The sequence below is a fragment of the Odocoileus virginianus genome, chromosome 27 (genome assembly GCF_023699985.2).
Source record: "Odocoileus virginianus isolate 20LAN1187 ecotype Illinois chromosome 27, Ovbor_1.2, whole genome shotgun sequence".
Classification (NCBI taxonomy): domain Eukaryota; kingdom Metazoa; phylum Chordata; class Mammalia; order Artiodactyla; family Cervidae; genus Odocoileus; species Odocoileus virginianus.
In genome coordinates, this window is record NC_069700.1 from 14,276,280 (window position 1) to 14,303,444 (window position 27,165).

The window sequence follows — 27,165 nt, forward strand, 5'->3', positions numbered from 1 at the left end:
GTTTCAGGATGATTCAAGCATATTACATTTATTGTGCACTTTATTTCTATTATTAAAACATCATCATCACCTGGAATCATCAGGCATTAGTCCCCACAGGTTGGGGACACCTGATTTAGAGAGTAGGAAAGATGGCAAGATCTAGAACCCATACTTCTTTACACTTTCCTGAACATACCAAAGCAGCCTGGGACTAATAAAGAATTTGTTGAATACCAATCAAGAAGGAAAAATGTTTAGGTACTTCCTGACAACACTAATCAAAATAATACATTCAGTGGCAAATTCAGAAGAGAAGTATGTGAAATTGACATTTGGAAGTGCGAACAATACTTGGATGAAATAAGAATTCTTTGGATATAAACTTGAAATTAACCCACAGTATGTAAGAGATTTTAGCACATGCGTGTGTGACAAAGGCAGTCTTTCAATTCCAAATAGACTTCTGATCTAGTTTGTAACCATATTGAAGATATTTAAATGAGTATAACCTGGATGACCAAGAAACTCACTCCAGCACTTATTTCTTCACAACATTCACATTTGAAGATGATTGTTCTCAGATGCTGGAGCAGATTTCACTGTATTTTACTCACAGAGATTGAAAATTGCATTAACACTCTATTACATGGGAGGGAAAATCGTCAAAAAAACGTGATGACTGAACTATTTAAAAGGATAGAATAAGGATGAATGGATGGATACCTAGACAGAGACTAGTATAGGTGTTTATCACTAGAGAAATTAGTAAGTGAAACACTGTGGAAATAGTGCTGCATATTAACATGTATCTGTTGGAATCACAACCTATATGTGTATATGTGTGTGCGTGTTTAGTAGTTCAGTTGTGTCTGAGTCTTTGCGACCCTTTGGACTGCAGCCCTCCAGGCTCCTCTGTTCATGGGATTTTTCAGGCAAAAAATATTGGAGTGGATTGCTATTTCCTACTCCAGGGTATCTTCTAGATCCAGGGATCAAACCCGCATCTCTTCCATCTCCTGCATTGGCAGGCGGATTCTTTACTGCTGAGCCTCCAGGGAGCCCCTTTGCTTCTTGACCTTCAGTTTTTACAGCAGCTCTCTGGAGAAGGTTTATTGGGCGGATTAGGGTGAGTTCAGTCAGAACTGTCTCTTTGCGGATGCTTGTGATCATAAACAGCCACATTCGGAATGAGAGGACTCAGTCAATGACCACTCAAGAAACAATTATTTTTCATGCATTTTAAAGAATCTTTGTTTTGGACTTACAAAGACCCTGAACTTTATATAATTATGGGATCCCTCTCATCATTTAGGATGATCAAATTACTGCATAGAAGTTATCTCTATGAAACATACATTCAATAACATATTGAGAATTATAACAAAGGTTAGGAAATATAGTATGTGTATACAGGTATATATTGGAGAAGGAAATGGCAACCCACTCCAATATTATTGCTTGGAAAATTCCATGGACAGACGAACCTGGTGGGCTATAGTCTATGAGGTCGCAAAGAGTTGGATGAGACTGAGCATGCAAGCATGAATATGGGTATATAATATTTACATTTATATTTATACATACATGTAATATATATATATTTTTTTTCATGGACTTGACCCAGAGAACATTTGCTTTTATAAACAGTTTTATTGCTTAATTGGTAATTAGGTCCTGGCTTGCTTGTGTGTGGTATTAACATAAATTGATAGAGAGCCTCACCAGGTGCATTCAATTTAAAAAGTTTTAAAGTAAGGTATCATGTTTTACCACTTGGTTTCATTTTGAAAATATATTTAATAGGTTTATTCCAATGTCAGGGTTGCAATAAATGGAAGTCAAGCTGACTTAAAACAGACCAGTCTTGTGGGTTAATCTTTCTGTCTCCTGATTTCCATCACCTACTTTGAACCTATTTAGTCATCCATTTGCAGACCTTGCCACAGCCCGTGGCTGAAGCCTGCAGTTGCTCTTTTCCATGCACTAGAAGAGCTACATATTTTTCTTTGCCTGGAATGTTATTCGTCTGAGTCAGACTAACCATCAGAACTAACAAGGCACAGGGCCAAATATATCCATTATTTCTGTAAAATGGCTGGGTGAACTTCGGTGCAGCATGAATAAGAGAGACTTAAACAGAGGCATTAAATAAACCATGAGCCTAGTTGTGAAAAGTCCTGCCTCTGGTTTCTGTTCATTTACTGGCTCTTGACTTGTGTGCTGAACCCCTAGTATGGGCCCTGATGAGAGGCATCAGAGGTATATTAGGGAATTATGTAATGCAATTATTTTTAGGCTTTTCTGAGGATATGAACAGTTTATGAAGTAGCTTAAAGCTGAAAATTGAGGCAAAAGGAGTAAGAGACACTCAGCATTAGATACTGGATTTCTCTGGGAAATGAGTCAATACTGATCCAATTAGTTGTTGCTAATACTTTCCTGGAAGAATATTCTTTTAAATGCAATAACACAGTAGTTATAGCCTTAACATTTCTTAGAGGACATAGATGTGTGTACACATTTCCACCTCTTGCATCAGCTTCTGCAAAACTGAGTGACTACTGGGACAAGGTTTTATGTGAAACTTCTAGGGCCCCCTTAAAATTATCTAATATTCCCACTTGAGTGTGTACCCAGAGGTTTACAATTTAACATACTGTCTTTCTAATGGAAGTTACTGAAAAGCCACTAGTGGAAGTTACATATATTGCATCTTGGGCACATAATAAAGTGCATCTGTAAAGAATTAAAATTCATGTATTTCCTACAAACCTTACTCATTCTCTAAGAAAAATCTCAACTCCTGCTATGGTCAAAAAGCCTTCCCTGATTATTTTGGTATAAATGGGTATAAGTTTTTATTTTCATTAGAGTCTCCTTTGTATTCTCTAAATGTTTCTTGCTAGAATGTTTCATGTGAGAATCTTTTCTTCTCAATTAATTTGCAGACTGCTAAGGGGAAGGGTATGCATGACATTTTATAACTTCCTGATACCTAATTAAGATGTTATAAATTCACGCTTTGAGACTTTCCCTTTTTGATCCAACATATGGCAGAAAGCAGATAAAATATAAAAGATACAATTAAATATCTTTTATATACTGAAAGACCAGAAATGGAAGGAAATGCAAAATACTGAGAGAAACTAACACTGCAGGTCTGTTAGGATCTGAGACTAGAAGCAAGGAAAGGCAGATTCCGTGGAATAGAAGGAAATGTGGTTCCTTGGGTGCAATGGGGGGCACTAGAGCTGGTCTCACTGTGGAGCTTCTTGACACTGAAAAGGAGCTGAAAAAAATCCCTGATTTACTAATTTGGGGGGACACAGTGCTTATAACACTGCCTCTTATAGAGGCAAAAAGAAGCAGACAGCCTTGCAGCCAGGCAACCTTGAGCCAAGCCACCACTTGGCAGCAGGAAATGAACTCATGACAGATTAAATGAAAATAAGAGAAAAACATCAATAGTGGTTTTAAAATAAGTATGTTTAGAATCTCTAAAGGGAATGAGAAATGAGTAACTCAAGAATGAGAAATTAAGAAACCAAAACAGATATAAATGTAATAATGAAGGATAAATATAAAAAAAATAAGAGATTCTTAAAATGAAAATTATTGTTTTTGAAATGTTCATAATTAGGTTAACCTTTAAATGAGACATGAAGGATAAATAAATAGGAATACAGTTTGGGGGAAGTTTTACAGAATGTAGCACGGTAGATAGAAACATAAAACATGTATAAGAAGTATGGGCTATGGATTGGGATAATTTAATGTTATTATGTAAGTGTTCCAGCAGAGAAAGTGTCTGAGGCTATATTTTAAAATGTAAGAATTTTCTGAATTAAGGACATATGCTAAGTCGCAGTGTCTGACTCTTTGCCACCCCATGGACTGTAGCCTGCCAGGCCCCTCTGTCCATGGGATTCTCCAAGCAAGGATACTGGAGTGGATTGCCATGCCCTTCTCCAGGGGATCTTCCAGACATGGGGATTGAACCCCCCATTTCCTGTGGCTCCTGCATTGTAGGCAGATTCTTTACGGCTGAGCCACCTGTGAAGTCAGACGTGAATTCAAAATCTCCACCAACTATCAGTCATAATGGATGAAAATAAGTTGATAATGATATCTGTCTTAAAGAAACTGAAGTATATCAAGGATAAAGAAAAAGACATATGACACTTGGCAAGGAATAATGATCACACGATGGGAAACTTCTCAGAAGCAATAATAAATGCTAGAACACATAATGCCCTCATAATATTAAAGGAATAAAAATTTAAATATAAATTACATACTCAGCTAACATACTTTTTATAATGAGGTTGTAATAAATATATCTTCAGCTATATAAAGTTAAGAGAGTATATCTACTACTCCATACCATCACTAAAACAATTACTATGTGACATATTTTCTTTATTGAAAGTAAGGGAAGAGTGTGTAAGAAATTAATCATAAATATGTGAATAAACTAATAAATAATTACAAAAATACCTATTATGAACTTTTTAAAATGTAAAATTTTAGACAATTGCAAAGTTGAGTGTTAGGGTTGCTTAAAATATGCTCAAGTCTTTACATTTGGTTTAAAAATTTATTCTTCTGCATATTAAATAAAAATTACTGAAAATAATGAAGGAAGAGTTGCCAACCAGCAAAGAGGAACCAGCAAAAGGGAAAACAATAATAATAATGATGATAATGATTCTAGCTACCCACTCCAGTATTCTGGCCTGGAGAAACCCATGGACAGAGGAGTCTGGTCGGCTACAGCCCATAGGGTCGCACAGTCGGACCTGACTGAAGGGACTTGGCACACGGCACACAATGATCATGTTACAAACTTTACTGACCTACAGGAAGGCGGAAAGGCAGAAAGGGAAAAAGAAAATCCTACAAAGGTGTAAGTCAAAAACACAAAATGAGGCGGTAGACACAGAATTCGTCACATGTTAAGAAAGTTAAATTCTCTTGATAAAATATTAGATTGAAGATAATTTACTTACACAGTTGGCCCTCTGTATCCAAGAGTTCAGCATCTGTGGATTTGATCCATAGTTGGTAAAGACTCCACCTGCAATGCAGGAGACCCTGGTTTGATTCCTGGGTTGGGAAGATTCACTGGAGAAGGGATAGATGATCCACTTCAGTATTCTTGGGCTTCCATAGTGCCTCAGCTGATAAAGAATCTGCCTGCAATGTGGGAGACCTGGGTTGGATCCCTGGGTTGGGAAGATCCCCTAGAGAACAGAAAGGCTACCCACTCCAGTATTCTGGCCTGGAGAATCCCATGGACTATATAGTCCATAGGGGTCACAAAGATTCAGACATGACTGAGTGATTTTCACTTTAATGTTTGAATCTATAGAGGTAGAACCGGGGATGCAGGGGTGAAGGGGTGAGATGGGGGAGGGGCTACTGTACTCTGCCATTTTACATAATGGACTTGAGCAGTGGGGGATTTTTGGTATCAGGGAGATAGGTGGAGACTATCTTGGAACCAACCCCTGCCTATACAGAGGGAGACCATATCCTGGCTTCAAGGGTATAACTAAACAAAATGACATAGGAAACTTAAAAGAACTGTTAACAATGAAACGCTAATCAAAAAAAGTGAAAGCAGCATGCTAATACCAAAGCAGATATTAAAGCAACAGCCTTCAATAAGGCAATAATTTCATTCTAATAAAATGAAGGTTCTAATAAAAGTAAAACAATATTAAAATAAAGAATATGCAGGTACTTAAACAGTAATAGAGCCTTGAAATGCACAAAGCAGAAATAAACCTAATTGGAAGGAAAAATGGCAAATCTAGAAATAAACCATGGAAAAATTTTAAAAGATGTTAATCAAATAAAATAGATAAAATATTAGCAAGTACATAGAACTATTAACAATGAGATTGTTTATGTATTTTGAAAATGTATATATTTTAAAAGTATGCAAATTATAAAACATCACAAATAATATTTGAAAATATATCAAAGGACTGATATAACACAGACCACCTAGTGTGGTTAAAATATTCTACAATCATGATATATTTCTCATAGCACTAGCTTTCTGGTGACCACATAATAAGTACTCAGAAACTGGATTTCCTGAACTAATGTCCTAAAAGATACATTACATTCTAGATTTCAGTTTTCACTGTTTTCTATGCAGCCTACAAACTGCCTGTCAACTCACAGGAGTCCTATTAAGTGAACAGAAGAAAAAACTGATAAAACCAGATTAGTCTTTTCCAATATGAAAAAGCTATATGCTTTCATTCTTTTATTTCTTCCAGTTATATTTAAAAGTGTGAAATAGCTAAATTTAGTGAAGACAAAATAACTCAATTACTTCAAAATTATAATCAACTGAAGCATCATTGTGGTGATTTAGTCGTTAAGTCGTGTCTGACTCTTGCAACCCAGTGGACTGTAGCCTGCCAGGCTTCTCTGTCCATAGGATTCTCCTATGCATCATTAATTAATTATTATTAATTAGCATAACATTGTTCAATTTAATAGTTATGCATTTTTTATTTATCTGTTCAATGGAAACTTGATTTTGCTTTTACTTAAAGAGCAAAAGGCTTGGTTCAGCCGTCATGAAACAAGATGGTAGCTGATAAAAAGCTCAGAATATATGCCCTTTGAAAACTTCAAAAAAGTTCTCTTACGTGGTTAATTTAAAGTTATAAATATCTGAAGAGAAAAAGAAGGGCAGGACATTTCTCAAAAAGAAGTACATTTTATCTATAATATTTATATTGGAATGTTTACTCCAATAAATAATATACATGCTCCCTAATACAGAAAATACTAATCTCTTCAGAAGGCCAAATATTTCTCTCATAATGTTTAAAAGGAGAAAGTCACCCACCTCCAATAATCCTCTGGTTAAAGATAACTATCAACTCAATACAGATATCACTAAATGAAAATTAAGTGAAAAGTTAAAGTCATTTTGTAATAATGAAAATAGCAAAACCTCGATAAGTCAAAATGATTGTCCAGCTCCACATACCATTACCATTAATTCAAAATTGGACAGCTTAGTTTAAAATTGTCCTCCTTTTCATTATCATTCACCTTGTTGATGACTTCCTTAACTTTTATAATTATTTATTCCCAAAGACTAATATTTTGGTAATATTATTTCATATAATATTTCAATATATGAAAGCTAGGAAACCACTGGAAGGAACAGTAAGAAACAATTGAGGTAAAGACTGAAATTACTTCATCAAAAACTTTAGCCTGACTTTCTGAAAACTTTGGTTGTTTTAACCAAATTTGTGTGATATTTTAATGTGATGGCAAGAAGTAAAAAATTGAAATTGCAAAACCAAGCTCTATATTTAGTTATAGATATGACATTGTTGATCTTAAATCTTTGAAAATGTGTTTTTATTTTATGAAGAATGTACCCTTTCCAAAAAATAAGAAAAAATATGATAATAATAAAATTAAAGAAACAACTTGAACAGGGGAAAATAATAGTTACAAGAAAAATCATGTATCATATACTGCAAAAAAATTACACTTTAACAAAACAAAATAGAGTGTGTTGTTGTTTAATTGCTAAGTCACATCTGACTCTCTTTGCAACCCCATGGACCCGCCATACTCCTCTGTCCATGGGATCTCCCAGGCAAGAATACCAGAGTTGTTGCCATTTCCTTCTCCAAGGGATGTTCCCAACCCAGGGACTGAACCTGTGTCTCCTGCTTGGCAGGCCAATTCTTTACTACTGAGCTACTTGGGATGCCCAAATAGAGCTAGAACTGGCTATTTTAATAGCAATGGCTAATAGTAACTGAATACTTGATAGGTGCCAGGCAACATACTTGACACACTCTTCTGCTTATTTTAAGCAGTGTTTCTCTCAAGATTATCCACATTTTAGATTTAAGGAACTGGATTTCACGTAGGCTAATAAATTACTTATGTTATATATTTTGTCCTGTCTTTTCACTCAACTTCATACTGTAAGAATTTCCAAGTAACTAAATTATACTTTAAAAACTCTAAACACAGAAGATGGCCATCTAACTATATAATTATTGTGTAAACAGATGATGTTATATACATCCAATACCTAATTATTTAATATTCACCAACATTAATAACTCGTTTAAACTTTGCTAATTATGCAAATAAAAGGAAAAAACCCTCATATATTTTCACATAGCAGAGCTCAAATAAATATTATGATGCAAGATTCAAATTAGAAAAATATTCATATTATTTGATATATTTCATTTTCCAAAGAGTAATTTTTAAAATCTTTAAGTGATCCCAAAATCAGTATGTTGTTGTGCTGATGTGTAGTGGTTAAGTCATATCTGACTCTTTGGGACCCCATTTACTGTGGCCTGCCAGACTCCTCTGTCTAGGGGATTCTCCCGGCAAGAATGCTGCAGTGGGTTGCCATTTCCTTCTCCAGGGGATCTTCCCAACCCAGGGATTGAATCCGTGTCTCCTGCATTGGCAGGTGGATTCTTGACCATTGATCCCCCAAGGAAGGCCTAAAATCATTATTATGAAATATTTCAAACCAGCCACATTTATTCATTTTACAGTGGTCATTTTCTTTCCAAGGTCACTAAATTCTGATCTCTCTGTATGGCCCCTCTGACACTCTACCCTGTGATATTTATGACGAGCCAAGTGGGCTTGAATCACCAGCACACATAAACACATACATCACTTGGAAAATCGGCACTCCCATCTCTCTCCCCGACTCCAAACTCATCATTAAATGAGACACAGGCTTGACACGCCATTCAAATTGATAATGACACAGCTCCTCAGGGACATTCCTTAAATTATCCTGTAGTTGCGGGACATCCCCACAGATACAGAATTTATCCACCCCCAGCAGATCCCGTGGATTTCCGAAATCCCTGAGGCTTTAAAGCTTAGGCTAAGTGTGCTTTCCTTGTGACTCAAGCTGGTAAAGAATCCGCCTGCAATGTGGGAAACATGGGTTCAATTCCTGGGTTGGGAAGACCTCTTGGAGAAGGGAAAGGCTACCCACTCTAGTATTTGGCCTGGAGAATTCCATGGACTGTATAGTCCATGGGGTTGCAATTAGTTGGACATGACTGAGCAACTTTCACTTCACTCTGATGAAAAGAAGTGAATAAATAGAGGTAGCTCACCTCCTATGACTTTTAAAGAAAGGTGGGTGGGGGATTTTCTACCCATGGTGGAGTAGGGGGCTTATTTTCTGTGTGATTATGTCTGCTAGAACATTTCAAAAAGAAAACCCTTGATCCCAAATACCAATTGTGTATAAATACTTCTGTTGTATAAACCCAGAGGCAGCTAATATTTTTTAATGAAGACAAAAGCACGTAGAAGACAATTACATTTATTTTAAATCATAGTTTACACCAAAGTAATTGAATTTAAAACTAATTAAACAAGAAAACATCAATTAGATATCTATTCTCTCTCTTGTACAATTACATTGTTTTATTGCCCATGTTTCATAATTGTTGCCAAGCAGCTTTTAAATCCTATCATTAGTTCTCCAGAAAAGGAAACTGTGATGTGTTATCTGTTCTGGAATCTAAGGTGTTTTGATAGGTTTGCTGCTGCTGCTACAATTAGACCCTTTCTACAAATAGATGTTCTTGGTACATTTGATTTTATTAGAAATATGTGAGCTCATGGAGATCTAGTTTCTGAAAATTAATAATGAGAGTTGCTCATGAGTACTTTGTTTATATAATAGCTAAATACAGACCTAAGCAAATTATCATGACCACTACTTATGCAGTCTCCTCACTTTGAGCAAAAGATAGACAATAACTTTAAGAACAAGTTAATTTCAAGGGTAAAAGAAGCCAAGATTCTGTTATTTAATTCCATCAGGCAGCATGCAGGCACAAAAGGAATGGGGTATCTGTCAAAATGATATCCAACTCTGTAAATGCATTCAACTTTGCTCAACCTTCCTCTTATCCTCCCGTTTGAGGAATTAGCTACCATTAGGAAATAAACTGTGGGCTTCCCAGGTGGCGCTAGTGGTAAAGAACCTTCCTGCCAATGCAAGAGATATAAGAGATGCAGGTTCAATCCCTGAGTCAGGAAGAGCCCCTGGAGGAGGGCATGGCAACCCACTCCAGTATTCTTGCCTGGAGATCTCATAGACAGAGGAGCCTGGCGGGCTACAGACCACAGGGTCACAAACAGTCAGACACAACTGAAGTGACTTAGCACATATGCAGGTGATAAATTTAAAGAACACTGCTTTAAAAAAATATTTCCATGTAGGAAAAACTTTTATGTTGTTTTATATAGAAGTTGTGCTGTATATATAATACCATATGGGATTCCAAGCATAATAGAGAATTTGGTTGGTAAGTAACTTTTCTTCATTCTTCAGTGTCCTTATTCATGACTCTATTCTTTTTGAATACCTTTTCCTTCGTTTAGCCCAATAATAACAATAACAGCCCGATCCATCCATAATGAAATTGTATGACATACTCTTTAGTACATTCTAGCACTTTATACCCATTGTCTGTACTTTCATACCCATAATCTCATTAATATAAAACAATCCTGAGGGAAATTCTAAATATTACTTTAAACACCTTAAGATCTTATAACAGAAGCTCAGAAAGATTATATCTATTCCAAGCTTTACAAGGCTGGTAAGCAAGTAAAGGATACCACACTCCCATTGGTTTCTCCTGGAATGCCTTCAATATTTATGTAAGAACACATGATTTAACACTTGAAGACTAGCTTGCATTTCTCCTAATGAAGTCCCTGATGCTTTTGCTCTTAAGTTATAAAGTCCTCAAAATCAGCATCTTTTGTGCCAGCCCTTAGCACTACACGTGTATTGGTGGGCAATGGGTAACAGTATAAAAATGACCCCTTTTGCCTAACAGAATATCTATTACCCTCTGGGATCCTTCTTTACTAGATATTTTCACTTCTTCTTCCTTAGTTTTTATTTTTGTCTCAAATGCCTACCTGTTCACATGCAGTGATACAGCTCTCCAATAGTCTTTGATGTTTGGCTTATACCCCTGTGATCCTCTTGCTGAAAGTCATGCTCAACTAGGGCAGGCAGTGGTTTTATTTCTCCACTAATCACTGTCGGTCACCTTAAAAAAAAAAAAAAAAAAAAAAACCAAAAAAAAAAAAAAAAAGAACTGTGTAGTTAAATTGTGTAATTGACACTGAAAGGTCTTTGTCATAACAGCCCTTATGATAAATTTGGCTAGGTTTCAGAGTGCAAACTTATAGCTCGCTAGCAGGGCTCCAAAAAAAAAAAAGTGTAGACAAACGTGTAACAAGGGCAGTTACACAGAAACTCCCATAAATATCAGTTAAGGAAAAAAGTCTATCCTTTAAATAGCTGAGATGATGCTTTTTCCTTAGTCTGTGCCACCCACCCTACCCCCTCCCCCCCACCAAGAAGTTCCAGATACCAACAAGATATCTGATATGAACAGACTTCTATCTAAATCTTCAACTCAATTTTCCCCTAGAAAAATACTGAGAGCATTTGATATCCTTTCCATGTTATAAACACAGTAGACTTATCTCTTAAAAGATGCAAGGACAGTTGCAAGGGTAAAAAGTCATGCCCAGCATCCCATCTAAAGTACATGGCCAGTTTGGACATGGTCATGATGCCTCTCTACATTCGTGACCCTCCCCCCCGCCACCCCAAAGTACTACACCTTTAGGACACTGGTTTCCAAGAGATTCACCCTCTAGACATCCTAATAAGGTGGCTGACTCCACTCTTTCTGAATCCCCTTGCAGGCACCAGCGTTAGCTCTCAAGGAAATCAGAAATGGGGTGAAACCACTGACTTAGGGCTCTCCTGAGGCGAGAGTGGAGTTTTCCGCCATGAACAGATCGCGGTCCCCAACGATCCTGCAAATGTGCCCTGTGACTAGTGTCACGGAAATGGGTGCTCGTCCTGTTACTGCGTTGTCTCGCCACATTGCCTGTCTCCCTTTCTAGGCCCCTCTGGCTGTCCCAATAAACGAGGCCTAGTGATGGATAGGCACAGCAGAGCCGCCACCCGGGACACCCAAGCTCCTCAAGCTCTCATTCTAGAAAAACCCCAGCGTCGATGCTGGGCCCAAACAGGCTTAGGGTCTACGAGATAGAGATTCTGCACTCTTCGCACTAGAACCTTCTCAAGGCGCCGGAGCGTTGAGCCCACAGAGGCGCGTGGGGGGCCCCCTCGAGGCGAGGCGCGCGCAGCCTAAGCCCAGCGGCCGCCGCCGTGCTTGCCACGGTGGGTCGCCTTTCTCGGCCGCTGGTGCCGCGTCCGCAGTCATGTCGCAGTTCTACCGTCGCAAGTACAAATGCGGGGACCTGGTGTTCGCCAAATTAAAGGGCTACGCCCACTGGCCCGCCAGGATCGAGCAGACGGCCGAGGCCAACCGCTACCAGGTGTTTTTCTTCGGGACCCACGAGACGGCCTTCCTGGGCCCCAGGCACCTCTTCCCGTATGAGGAGTCCAAGGAGAAGTTTGGCAAGCCGAACAAGAGGAGGGGCTTCAGCGAGGGCCTGTGGGAGATCGAGAACAACCCCACTGTCCAGGCTTCCGATTACCTGTGTGCCCTGGAGGAGAGCTGCCCTGAGGAGCCCGAGCCCGAGGCCACCGAAGGCGGCGAGGACCTGAAGAGCCACACCTACGGCGGCGACGACGATGGGCAAGGGAAGCTGCTCGTCGACCTGCCAGCTGAGGAGAATGAGAAGAAGCTGAAGAGGACCGCCGAGGCCCCGCCAGAGGACACCGCCAAGCGTCCCAAGGAGGCCGATCTGGAAGAAGGAGAGGAGATGAAGGAGGCGGCCGCTGTCGCCCAGGAAGCTGAGGATGCGAGGCCACTCCTGGTGGAGGCGGAGAACGACCCTGCCGCCTCTGGGCCGGGCCCGGCCTGGGGGCTGCCCGCGGTGGAGCAGAAGCCAGAGGAAGAGTCCGCCGAGAGAGAGGCCCAGGCGCCAGGCGTCGGAGGCGGCCACGAGAGCCAGTAGTCACCAAAGTTTCCAGAAGAGCCCCCCGCCCCATTCCTGCTGCTGCCTGCTTGTCACAGGGGGAACTGGCCACGGCCTACAAACTGGGACCGCCTCCCCCGCCCCCCCTCTCCCCCCAACCTGCTCTCCACCGCCCTCTCTGCCTCTCCCGCCTGGCGCTCGGGGATTGACCCGGAGGGGGCAGCCCACCAGACCCTCACCTCTGCGCCCCCACACCCTGGGATCTGAGTCAGCGCCTCTGCTCCTTGGGGCGAGTTGAGACTACGTGGCCCCTCCCTGCCTGGAACTGTTTGCCAAGGTTTCTGTTGAAGCCCGGACCAGCCGTTTTCCACCTGCCGATGCCCCTCTGTCTCCCCCCCCCCCCCCCCCCCCCCGGCATTCTGTAGTCCACGTTGGAATCAGAGCCGGGAGTTTTGGAAGGGGTGAAGGATAAGGAGCTGGGGGGGGCACTTCCAGGGACCTGGCAGGGGCAACCCTCAAGCTGTGGTGGTGGGGGTGGCAGGAGGGTGGCGTCTTCTTGAACTCGCGTCCACTCCTCCCAGGCCTACGGTATCTGAGGCCTAGATTCTGAGAAAGCGAACGGCTTTGGCGGGAGGGCCTCCCTTTTGCTGCCCCAGGGAGTCATGGGAGTTGTCGTTTTTCATCAGATAAGTTGGGCACTTCCAGGTTGGCGGCGCGAGCAGACGCTTAGCTTCGCCCAGCTTCTTGGGTTGTAAGGCTGAGGGACATCTGTCCCCATTTAGATCTTTAGAGGCTCACGGGATGTTCTGGGAAGACCCCTGGCCACCCCTTTCCCTCCTCCCCCAGCCTCAAGGCCACTCCAAGTCATAAACATCACCCAGGTATAAAAGAACTGGGTACCTCCACTCTCCTAGTTTTACCGTTGCGGTTACCCGTTTCTTAGATGAACTAGGCGGTTCCCTTTCTACTTGGGGTTTCATGGCTCGTTTATGTAGTTAAGCTTCGCTGTTCCTTTTTTCCCACCCACATCCCTGGACCTGGTCCCCTCAGTGTTGTCACCAGATCTGATGTGTAACCGACTGTCAGGAAAACAAGGGGCCCCTCCCCCACCTCTTCCTGGTGGTCTCTCTGCCTTCCGCCATCTTTTGTCTCTCACCCATGCCTTTCTCCCTTGGGCTCTGAGGAAATATTGTTGACAGTAGCTTTCGAAGTTTAGATCTGAATATTTTCAGTTCTGAGGAAATAAAACCCGTTGATTACTTTAACAAATCTCAAGTCTGTTCCTTTGATTTCTGAAGAATTTGGCCTTACATGTAATGTTCCTCTTTGTTTTCTGTACATCCTGTTTGTAATTATTTGTAATGTACAGGGATCTTTTAGAATCATCCTCGATAAACCTCTGTAAGGTATTTACCCTTCACTCTGTCTATAATAATTACTGCCACTGATTAGAATGAATAGAAAGAAGTGAACTTAAAATGCTGGAATGATAGCACCTGGACAGCAACTGAGTTTCTAATATTCTACAGGCTTTGCCAAAAAACAGATTCGGTCTTTCTTTTGTTCTTGCTGCTCTCCCAGATCTTACTATCCCCAACACTTTCTATGGGAGGGAAAAAAAAGCAGTTACTTTTTATTTCCTGTTCTTAATGTAGTATCTGCAGAATACTTTGTCTTTTCAATGCTTTGCGCAAGTATCTGGGGTTACTTGGAATCTACTTAATGGTACTCACATGCTGGGTTCCAGTTTCAGTATTCGTCAACACTGCATGCATACAAGGACTTAGTAAATACTTGAGTCCTTCTCGTAGAACCTGCCAGGCCATTGCTAACCAGTAAGGTTAACAACTGAAGACAGCCCTATTTTTCCATCCCTGTATAAAATGGTATTATTTTATTCCAGGGCTTCCCAGATGGCGCTAGTGTTAAAGAACTGGTCTGCCAATGCAGAAGGCGGAAAAGAAGAGGGTTCAATCTCTGGATCTGGAAGATGCCCTGGAGGAAGAAATGGCAACCCACTCCAGTATTCTTGCCTAGAGAATCCCCCTGGGACAGAGGAGCCTGGTGAGCTACAGTCCATGGGGTTGCAAAGAGTTGGACATGACTCAAGCAACTTAGCATGCACACATGTTTTATTCTAAGGCAGATACACCAGATGATTCCTTGCTTTTCAACTATTTCTGTTTACAATAATATTAATACTAGGAATTACTATTCAGTGAACATTTACCATGTACTGAGAAGAATGGCCCCATTCAACCATTGTAATAATCTGGCAGGTAAGTATTAGTATTCAAATTTCCCACTGAAAGCAACTCTGGTTCAGAGAGCAACTCTGGCTTTTCTTGCATTTCACAGAAAACTCAGGTTGCAAATACAAATTTTACTGCTCCAAGCCTAAGCTTCTCCCCCTGAGTTGCACATTCAGAAAAGCGACCCTGTGACTATACAGTCCATGGAATTCTCCAGGTCAGAATATTGGAGTGGGTAGCCTTTCCCTTCTCCAGGGGATCTTCCCAACCCAGGAATTGAACCTAGGTCTCCCTCATTGCAGACAGATTCTTTACCAGCTGAACCACAAGGGAAGCCCACGGTAGCCTATCCCTTCTCCAGCGGGTCTACCTGACCCAGGAATCGAACCGGGGTCTTCAGCATTGTAGGGAGATTCTTTAACCAGCTGAGCTATCAGGGAAGCCCTTCAGAAAAGCACTACCATGATATCAGAGGTTTAAAAAAAATGTTATTTTCATATCAGTAACAATCATGAGAGTAGCTAGTACTAAGTCTCTAAAATGAGTCAGGCCAGTGTACTATATTCTATACATAATGTCTTTATTAATACAACTACCAAATTAGGTACCTACTATGAACTCTCTTTCAAAGCTGAGAGAGATGAGGGTCAGAGTTGTTATTTTCCCAAGGTCAGACAACTAGACAATGAACCAAATTTCAAAGGCAGGTGTCTCTCATTTTAAATCATGGGTGCTTTAGTTTTATTTTGTCATTTCCCATTGTATAAAACTTCTTATTGAGTAAAATGGAAGTACTCATGCTCTACTATTTTGAAGTGACCATTTAGAAATTTGTATGGCAAATAATATATTAGCAACCATTGCTTGTGCGTGTATAAGAAAAACCATTTGGAACATTTGACAATTGTTTTGTCATTAAATGACTTTGTGAAATGATGAAGACAATTGCACATTCAGTATTTTTCAAGAAGTATATGACTATAGGAAATCTGAATATGGATCGCTATACTTGCCACAGGCAGGCATGCAGGTTTGATAAGGTTTTTATGTAGGTACATCTTCTGAAATGATTCAGTAAGCTGAATGACATAAAATGAAATTATTATTATACCATCTGAGTCTTTCTCTTTGTATTATTTCTTTCTTCTTCCTCTTCTTTTTTTTTTTTTTTTGTTCAAATGTTGAAGATAGAAAACCTCAGTGTTTATTAGGAAGCAGCCTTCTTGGTGACTATGATATTGTGGTTAAAATGGTGACCTAAGTAATAGTGCACCTAAAGAATGATTCACAAGAATTAGTAGATACCACACACACAAAAACCCAATAATGAAAGGGAGGCATGGGAAATCTGTGTTTTCACCCCTCTTCCTCTGGGCAGAAGGCCCTATATGTATGTTTTGGTGACCAAGAAATGTTGTGTGGACTGAAAAAGACACTGCTTTCTAAAAATGTCTTTAATTTAAAAATCTCCCATAATTCTGGTGCTATCTTTTATTTTCTTCTGAACAAGCATGTCTCAGTGACAAAATTACTGATCAAGAGTTAGTTACTTTACTGAACAAAGAGCACCTCCTGACCTTTTACTGATGCTTTGTTGGGGGTATTCAGTCAGATGCATTCATGAATGTTCTGAAGATCCTGTTTAAGCATTCCAAGTAAATGTGTGTTCATCACATTGTCAGTGATCTGCAGACATATTTAGCGTTCTGGTTTCTGTGCGGCTTTCCAAGTATTTGGTATTTCACACAAGCATCAGTGATTACATCACTTTGGCAGGGGACTAAGATGCCACTGAGGGTTGTAAATTTTGTTTCTTTCAACTCTCACACCTCTGCAAGTTCTCATCCATGGTACACATTCTTCCTTGTGGTTCATACATCCATTTTAAGTTTCCTGAAAATGTAGTAGGTGTTCAGGGCACATAGGGCACCTTCTCTTTGCTTCACTGTCATCACTCTAGTCAAGAAGCTTCTGCCACACATGCTATGCACACATGCTGTCCTTGTGTTTACATGAATTTGCTGCCTTCTTTGATCCTGGGCAAGTACTCAAGGCAAGAGCCACTCTGGGTGTTCCTGGAGAACTTTATATCCATACTGATCATATTCCACTTTCCTGTATATTTTTTGCCCTTCCACTAGACTAGAGGAGAAAGAAAATATGCTCTCTTATGCACAGTAAATCAGTAAAGTTTATTTACTAGTTTGTATCAACCAATAGACTGTACCTTCTCAGCAGACAGGAACTATGATCATTTTGCTTATTCTAAGAATCTAGCAAGGTGCCTGGTTCACATTAGGCACACAGTCTGTATGCGTTAGTTGTTCAGTTGTGTTGGACTCTTTGTGACCCCATGAACTGTAGCTCGCCAGGGTCCTCTGTCCATGGAGTTGTTCAGGCTAGAACACTGGAGTGGGTTTCCATTTCCTTCTCCAGGAGATCTTCCCAATTCAGGGATCAAACTTGGGTCTCCCACATTGCGGGCAGATTCTTTACTCTCTGAGCCACTAGGGAAGTCCAGGCAGTCAGTAAATGGTTGTTAATAAAGAAATAAATGAATGAATGACTAAATCCTTCTGCTCACCCTCATCTCAGCCCTTTGAGAAAAATTGGGGGAATTTTGTCATGCTTAGTAAAACACACTACAGATTTTTTAAGTGGATGTGTGTACCATTTTTAAAAAAGATTTTTTTTTTTGTTTTTATATAGAGATATGTGTTGGTCTAATAAAATAACAAGCCTTAGCAAGACACTAGGAGGATAAATCAAATTATCCAAGTTGGCCATCTGACTCTGAGTGTGAATAAGCATATTAAATACAATATCCAGTTCCTTAAGTTATGTTTTCTCTTTAATAATCTGATACTTCATTATGAACTTCCTTTGATGCAGCAAGCATCTTGATGGCCTCTGGCTTTGGAGCCACCCATGCTGAGGTGTGAGTCCGAGCTGTTGAGAACTGTACAATCTCAGGTTCCTTCAGCTACACGTGGTGATCATGCCTTTTACATGATAGTTTTGTTGTGTGAAGCCAAAGACCTCATATATGTTAAAATGTCAAATAGGACCCAACACAAAATCAGCATTCTGTACAAGTAAATTCACTTCCCTTCTGTGTTGTCCAGAGAACTAACCATACCATTTGAAATAATTATGGCCCAGTGCATCACTTTTATTTAGGAAAACACTGGAAGCCACTGACCAATGCCTAGACAGTTTCCTGGTTGGGAAAAATCCTGTATTTATTCTGTCCATACAAAGAGAGAAACCAGATTTTATCCTCCCATTTACTCACATGACTCCTTCAACTAGTTTCTTGAAATTCCCTTGCTATTAACTGAATTATTTCATGCAAACACATCCAATTTTAAATATTTTTCTTTTGGCATGACACACCCCTCCCATGGCCAGTTTCATTGCTCCTATTATTTCCAGGGGACCCACTCACTGTTTTCCAATGAGTGTTTCTCCAGTACATCTCCTCCAGAACCTTCCAGCACTGGTTTTCTGCATCTGTGGATATAGCCATTGTATTGCTCTAGTTTTGACTTGGCTCCTTTGCCTTTTTGCCAGAGTATCTATCTATTCACACATAATTTTAATGAGCTGCGCAATTTGATTGCTAAAAGGCATCAGAGTGTACCGAGGGATGGACCATTCCTTTCAGAAGCTCTCTTAGGTTTCATGTCCTCCTGTGATTTACCAAGTGTCACTTAATTTTGCTTTTTTTTTTTTTTTTCACACCCTGGTCAACTCTTCATCACAGTCATTACCTACCTCTCTTGGTGATCGACTTAACACTTCATTAAAAAATATGTTCAACTCAGCTACTTTCTCACTGCTCATCACTTGTCAACAAGGCCTGCTTTTTCCATTCCACTTGTGATTCTCCTGGTGCTTAGTATTTGTCAGTCATTCGTTCTGCTCTTGATGCAATTTTTTTCATGAGCCTTTTCCTCTGCAATATTTGTATTTCAGCCCTATGCTAATCATAACCTTATTTTTTCATCCTTGTTTTTACCCTGAGAGGCTGAGACAAAAGCATTGACTTTTAAAAATTTGTTTTGTTTTTCAATGTGGCCCATTTTAAAAAAATCTTCATTGAATTTCTTGCAATATTGCTTCTGATTTTTGTTCATTTTGGTTCGGTTTGGTTTTTTGGTCAAGAGGCATGTGGCACCTTAGCTCCCTGACCGGGGATTGAACCCACACCCCCTGCTTTGGGAGGAGAAGTCTTAACCACTGGACAACCAGGGAAGACCCCAAAGCACTGATTTTAGTCAGTGGATGTTTTGATGACTATACCTTAAATATTCTTTTAAAACAAAAAACTGAAAAAGAAAAGAGTCACTCTTCCATAGTGTGAATCGCTTTTTTTTTTCTTTTAAAAATTACAATCTGCTGAATGATCAGAAATGGAATAACTGCTTGACTTTCACAATTTGGGGGAAGATCCCATGTGCCATAGCTACTCAGCCTGTGTTCTAGAGCCCGGGAACTGCAACTACTGAAGCCTGCATGCTTCTGGAGCCCGTGCTCCACAACAGGAGAGGCCACCGCAGTGAGAAGACCAAGCACTGCAGCTAGAAAAAAGCCCATGCAGCAACCAAGACCCCAAGACCCAGCACAGCCAAAATAAATAAGTAAAACTAAATAAAAATTAAAAAAAAAAAACTTAAAAAAAGACTACACTGAACAAGGGGACTAAACTTAACAAGACTACATTTAACAAGGGGATGACAGAGGATGAGATGGTTGGATGGCATCACCGACTCAATGGAATATGGGTTTGGGTGGACTCCGGGAGTTGGTGATAGAAAGGGAGGCCTGGCGTGTTGCAGTTCATGGGGTCGCAAAGAGTCGGACACGACTGAGCAACTGAACTGACTGACTCTTAACAAGAAAATTATACTATATGTTAGAAAGTTATAAATGCTGTTGAATAAGAACAGAGCAGGGTAAGAAGGACTCCATGAGGGAAATGGTGTAATGTTAAATAGGGCAGTGAGGGTTGGTCGCCAGGTTTAGGTGTGCACCTGGGTCTTTCACATTCCGCACCCTTCCATGTGTCACATCAGAATGTAAGTGCATAGAATGGCATTCTTATAAAAGTGGCCTTGAATCGATATAATTATGAAAACACAAACTCAAAATACTCATTATTCATAATAAGTTACAGGTGGCACAACTTATGGCAGAGAATACACACAGATTCTCTAATATTTGAAATAAGAATTATTGCCCAAGAGCATTGATTTGTGTATTTATCAGACACATCCACGTGGTCTTCTTTGCTTTGTGATATAGACCAAGATTTTGTTTTTTGTGACATCTAACTTTTTACGTGGTTTTTTATTTTCCCTCACCAAACAGGAACTGCTCAACCATAGAGGCTATAAAATGTTCCGTGTCTTCTGCAATACCTAGGAGAGCACTTCACAAAGAACCATCTATTTTAAAAAAATGTTTTTATTGTGGTAAAAATTTACGTGATATAAAACATACTATTTTAACCATATTTAACTATACAGTTCAGTGGTACTAAGTACATTCCCATTATTGTGCAACTCTCACAATCATCCATTTCTCCCGAATTTTTCACCTTCCTAAACTAAAATTCATTAAACACTAGCTTACCATTTGCCCTCCCCATTCCCCGCCCCCACCCTCCGGCCTGTGGCATCTACCAATGTACTTTCTAACTCTCTAAATTTGACTATTCTAGGTACCTCGTATACGTGAAATCAAACGGTCTTTGTCTGCACCTAATGTATACTGGAATACATTGTTAAGGTGAACTTAATATATGTCCTACACACAAAGGGCAGTTTTTCTTCTTTTCCCTGTGCTTTTCCCTGCTATACAGTAGATTCTCATTAGTTACCTATTTCATACATAGTAGTATATATGTATCAGCCCCAACCTCCCAATTCATTCCATCCCTTTTTCCCACTTAGTATCCATATGTTTGTTCTCTACCTCTGTGTCTCTATGTCTTCTTTGCAAAAGGTTTATCTGCACCGCTTTGCTAGATTCCACATACATGCATTATGCATGTATGCAATGGTGCATACATTATGTACTGTATGTATTGGATCCCACATACATGCATTAGGCAATGGTATTTGTTTATTTCCTTCTGACTTACTTCACTTTGTATGACAGTCTCTAGGCCCATCCATCTCTCTGGAAATGGCACCGTTTTATTCCTTTTTATGGCTGAGTAATATTCCATTGTATATCCACATCTTTATTCATTCCTCTGTCAATGGACATTTAGGTTGCTTCCATGTCCTGGCCACTGTAAATAGTCAATTATAACCTAATGGAACCAAAGGTAGGTAGATGTCAGCAGCACACCTCAGTGTCCTGAGAATTCTGTGCACGTGTGAGATAAGCTTCACATGTGACACCAGGTAAGGTAAGGTCTGGATACCAGTGTAATCTGATAGGATATGCATGAGGCACGTGGTGACTGCCTGCCTACAGATTAAGGTTTGCAGTGTGGGTATTTTTGCTGAATAGCTCCCTACCCCAGTCTTTACTAGCTAATTTCCCTGAGTGATTCATATTGGAGTGTGCATAGTGAGGGAAGAATGTGTGCAGGTGGAGAAGATCCCAGAGACAAATTTTTATTGTAACTCTTAAGATCAATTTTTTACATAGATTGCATAAAGATAGGTTGAATTTCTTGTTAGTGTTAAATCATTTTAGATTTTGAAAGCCATTTTTTTTTTTTTCTGGTCCAGAATCTGAATTGTTGTTTCAGGAGAAGAGTTTAGAATTGATACAATAGATATAAGTCAAATACATTTCTAGGGTCCTATTTTGCCTTCAGTCTCACACAGAGAGGCCTTGTAGCATCCTGGGTTTCTTGAAATGCTAATCTTTGAAATTAACAATATAAGCCTGGGTTGGGTGATGGTGCAGAGGGTGCGGAGATGGGTTTAGGAGAAGTTAAAAGCCTCCTGTCACACTAGAGAGAAAACCAATAGTTTTACTCTTTCTACTCGATTGTCATTTGTAACCACTTCTCACCCGGTAGCAGGCATGGCCTTGTGGAAACAGTCCACAGGCAGTTCCTCCGTGAGACAGAAAAGGGCTGCTGGGCTACATCAATGAATGAGACAGCTGAGTATCCACCTTCTTGTGTTTCTTACGACTGTCATGGGAAATGGACATTCTAACTATATTTTAATCACATTGATTTATATGTGTTTGAATGCCAAGCAGATGTCACTGTGCAAGCATTACAAGCAGTGCAGGCACTCTGTAATATTTCTGACTCCGTGGCTTAAAAAGAGAGAGAATGAGGAAAATGACATTTTACATCCCACGTGCTAAGTGTAGAACAAAACCACCGAAAACAAAACGCAGTCCACTTTCTCTTGTCTTCCCCTCAGCCCTCCTCACTCCCCCTGGAAAACATCATCTCTCTCAGCTCCCAGAAACAAATATTACATCATGCAGGAGACCAACTCGCTGGTCCTTTGATTGTACTAACCTTGGGAGCTGTAATCTCTTTAGATTACCTCAAGTGAAAGTGTTAGTCACTCAGTCATGTCTGACTCTATTACAACATCATAAACTGCAGCCTGCCAGGCTCCTCTGTCCATGGGATGCTCCACACAAGAGTGCTGGTGTGAGTTGTCATGCCTTTCTCCAGGGGATCTTCCCACCTGGGGAGCGAACCTGGCTCTTCTGCATTGCAGGTGGATTCTTTACCGTCTGAGCCACCGGTGAATATAAATAATAACTAACATGTTAAAAACGGTGGATAACAAGTGGCCCCCAAACTCTTATGTTGACAGCATCACCATATATGTTAGCATGGAGAATCAAAGAGAACCTTCCTTCATAGAAGCTGCATATTGAATCTTTTTTTTTTTTAGTGATTTTGTGAGACCAGAATGGATACCACATATTTATCAAATTAAAAAAAAAAAACAAAAAACAGAATTTGAGCCACAGATTGTTAATGGCAAGGTGTCTCTTGCTACACTTGAAGGGCTATTTTGGCTGTTCACATAGAGATGCCCCCGAGAATTATATCACAAAAATAATTAGCATAGTGTATATCTGCAGGCTACTTTTTCTGCACTTTCCCCTTCTGGTTCAGGAGGACAGATGATGGTATATTGCTCCTGCTGCCATCACCTCCCTCTCATAATGGCCATTATTCATAGCAGGGCACTTGGGGTCACTGGTGTGGTCTCTGTACCCGGGAACCTGCTATTCATCCTACGTGTCCTCTAGATCATGAGCTACGGCAAACGGATTAGAAAACCAGTTTGTTCTTTGTGTGTGAGATGTAGATTTGACCTTGTGTTGTCCTTCTGCATCTTCTATGATCTGGCAAACCCTGGATGCAAGACTTTCAAGCAGCGTTGTAAAAAAAAAAGAATCTCCAACTGTGCTTTAGTTTTGGGTTTAAATCATAGTATTCCAATCATTTGTTGGTTTTGCTCTGAAGATGCCTGAGGCATCCAGCTGCAGCTGAGAGGGCAGACTTGTCATTGTTAGTAATTAGAAGGAGCCTGCTAGTGATTCAAGGTAACTCAGAATTCATACATTAAAAAAAAAAAAATCAAATGTGTTAGTGAGATGTAGTTTGCTGAATTCACTGTGGCTGTGTGGCTGCCTTTTTAACCTTACTGCCCTGCTCATTATATATGCAGTCAGTCACCAAAGACTATGTCCCTGTTGAGTTCCTGAAGCCTGATGAAATGCATCAAATATTAGCTGAATCTCCTGGTCTTTCTCTCTGTTACTCACTGTCTCTGAGATTTCAGGTGCGTTGATGGAGTTCTACATTGCAATGCATTTCTAATATTTAATACGTGTACTAGGGTTCAGTAGGCACAGAATAAATGCTTAATGAATTAATTAATAAATGATTGAATAAGAGACTATAGCTTGTGACCTTTCAACGAATTATTATTTTTTTAATAGAAATTGAACAATAGAGGATTGCCTAATCTTGCCCACCTGAAGAATATTTATCAGGGGAGGCAAAATTCTATGGCTTCTTTTCAGTTTTGGCTTAGTTACTGTACAAGCAGCACCTACATATATAAAATAGTTGCATTTTTCTTAAGACTATTTCAGGGGTTATTTTATTGTTACTAAAGAAGATATTAATAGTCATTAGTAATTGGACTCTGCTTTGAACACTGCCTCTCTGAAAATAGCCAGGGATGATGTTTCAGGGGAAAAGTTCATTTTAGAGGTATAATCAGGAAACTTTGGGTGGCATAAATTCCAGAGTTTAAGGTAGACAAGTTAGAGGGTTTCCCTGGTGGCTCAGATGGTAGAGAATTCACCTGCAATGCGGGAGACCTGGGTCAGGAAGATCCATAGAGAAAGAAATGGCTACCCACTTCAGTATTCTTGCCTGGCGAATTCCATGGATAGATAGCCTGGTGGGCTGCAGCCCATGGGATTGCAAAGAGTCAGACACTGAACGACTAACACATACACAGAGGAGTTATAACCATTGAAACATTTATGAATTGTTTACATTTTCATTTGGTTAACATCTATATGTCTTATGATTTCTTCTGTTAAAAATGAAACTTTATCCAGCTTTCTTAATCTAGATATGCAAGCATAGTTCCTCTGGAATTTAAATTTGTTTGGAATGGAACCAAATTGCTTTTTAATGAAAATATGCACAGAAATGGTAATTAATTTCCTCATTAGGTTTTACTCTCAGCCCATAAATACCTTTGTTTTTCTCCCTAGTATTATCAGCCTTTCGAAGCCTTATTGGATGATGAACAGTTATAATCATAAGCAAAAATTGAAGCTAACGAGAAAGAAAATGAAAGAATGGTCATAAAGAAAAGAGGAAAAGGGGACCTGGAGTCATTTTTCAGAACCAAGCAAAACGATCAGCTTTTATTTCGTTTGAATGTGAAAGCACAGTGATGAACCCTGGTGAGCAGCCACACTCAGTCCCTCATGCCTGACCCAGGGATTCTATCAGCATTTTCAAGTAAACTCACCAGAGACACTTACTAAGAAATTTGGGGAAATCAACCAGAGAAGTATTTTTATGTAAAATCATGCCCTGTTCCTCAAGAATAACAAATTTCCCTACACACACCTAGCAGCAGGCATTTAGATAATTTCCAAAAAAAATTTTTTTTAAAGGCCCAGCTTTCTTTATGATAAAATACTTTCACCTCCCTTTCTAAGATGATAATAGTAAGAAGTTGATGTTTTTTTTTCCCCCCTCGTGGTAACAAGTTATAAATTTACATTGGAAATTTATGAGAAAGAATTTCTGAAAACTGTAGATTAGCATTTATAACTTCACAGAAAATTTTTAAACAGCTCAACATTTGAATATTTTTGCATTAATGGGGAAGAGGGCTATTTAGTGAGATCTAAGGATGGATTATGAGTGTTAATTCAGTGTTCTTTGAAAAATGAAGAAAGTGCAATGATTTAAACCAAATTCTAAAGCACTTATCTGTTATTTACAGTCTTATCTGTTACTTGCCTCCTGGTCAATATTATTTACGATGTATAGTTGAAGAGGTGTTAAGTTTCTTTAAACATGTGTGAAAGAAGCATGCAATTTATGAAGTTTGTAGGTATAAATGACTTATTTAAAACCCTTCCTGGTCAGGCAGGATGGTAAGGGCTCATTGTTGTGATGGTAAAAAATGTCAGTATTTAACCTAAATCCCCTAATGGCCCTTCTGTATTTAAAGTATTTGGCAGACTTGTTTAATGTAACTGTTTCTTTTCTGACACGTAGAACTTTATTTAGTGACTGGGATAACTCCTTACCCAAATCCTGGAAATAGAGTTTTCCATGAGAGTCAGCGTTTCTAGTTTCTGATTATGAACTCAAAAAAGATGAGGTTCTCAGGAGCTTAAAGCTGGTGAGAAGGAAACCATCCACTGTCGGGACACTGTGGTTTTACTTTCCTTGCAGAGCAAGTCCCCCTAAGAAACAATGGAAAATGTAAAACATTTTAACAGAACAATTTCATTCTGCTACAAGTGAGGTCAGAACTTAGTTGGAGCCACTTGCTGCCACTTACCATCACAAATTTCCATCAAGGAAACAGGAAATGTGAGATTAGGGAATACTGTTGTGTTTGACAACTCTTGACAGCATTATCATAGACAGTCAACTTGACCAATGTCTTGTGCCATGTGCAAATGAAAGCATACTTGCAACCCTCGAAGCTCAGCCAAAAAGTGGCTCATGTCCAGACAAATGGGACTTACATTGCAGGCTTTGCACTGCAGCATAAACCAGGGTGGGTATCTGATCACTGGTTTAGATGGGTATCTGATACTGACCCGGAAACATGGGTGATCGTCTGTTGCTTGGATGAATATATAATACTGACTTCATTTCACATCTGAGTTTTTATGAAATACATCATCATTCAGAGTAAAATAGTGAAGTCAAGAATATGAAGGAGAACAATGTTCGAGCAGCCAAAACAGATGTCAATAAAGTGCTTGACAGCATCTGTCGCTGGGAGTTCGGGGACATGGTGAAGAGCTATGAAGGCAGGTGGTCAGTGTGCCCTTTGAGGAGACCCCAACATTGAGAGACTGAGGATGTATTGTGGTAGGCCACGGCCAAGGGTGCTGTGGAGGGAGGTTACACTCAGTCACAAGGCTCATGGGGAGTAGGGCCTCTGCGGAGACTTGAGGGACCAAGATTCTCCCCCTACCATAGAAAATAGCCATTTACCTGTGACACAGGGCAGGGGAGAGAGTCTAAAGATGACACATATCAGCACAACCATCCTCCCAGTGGGACAAGGCCGAGGTGGGAGAGCTCAGAAGAGAGAAGAAGCTAGCAGGTGGTGGCCAACAAGGCTGAAGACCACACTGGAGGGGGCAGTACACTGTTGTAGGCAGAAATTTTAAACAGAGATTAGTTTGAACTTTTAAGCAACTGATACTCATTAAAAATGAT

General features: G+C 40.0%; 1 protein-coding gene and 1 long non-coding RNA gene across 2 annotated transcripts in view; one reads left to right on the forward strand and one right to left on the reverse strand.

Annotated features, from left to right (window-relative positions):
• The window catches only part of LOC110122700 (uncharacterized), a 32,398-nt gene extending 20,249 nt beyond the window's left edge, over positions 1–12,149 (reverse strand). The window contains exons 1-3 of the long non-coding RNA XR_011483855.1: positions 11,688–12,149; positions 10,972–11,105; positions 4,992–5,059 (exon numbers count right to left, since the gene is read on the reverse strand). This is a non-coding gene — a long non-coding RNA (uncharacterized lncRNA). The remainder of the gene's footprint in view (positions 1–4,991; positions 5,060–10,971; positions 11,106–11,687) is intronic.
• Positions 12,150–12,228: 79 nt separating this feature from the next.
• On the forward strand, positions 12,229–14,229 carry HDGFL1 (HDGF like 1). Its single transcript, XM_070456207.1, has one exon. The coding sequence runs from the start codon at positions 12,298–12,300 to the stop codon at positions 12,997–12,999; it is 702 nt and encodes a 233-aa protein (XP_070312308.1). The 5' UTR covers positions 12,229–12,297; the 3' UTR covers positions 13,000–14,229.
• Positions 14,230–27,165: the final 12,936 nt, after the last annotated feature.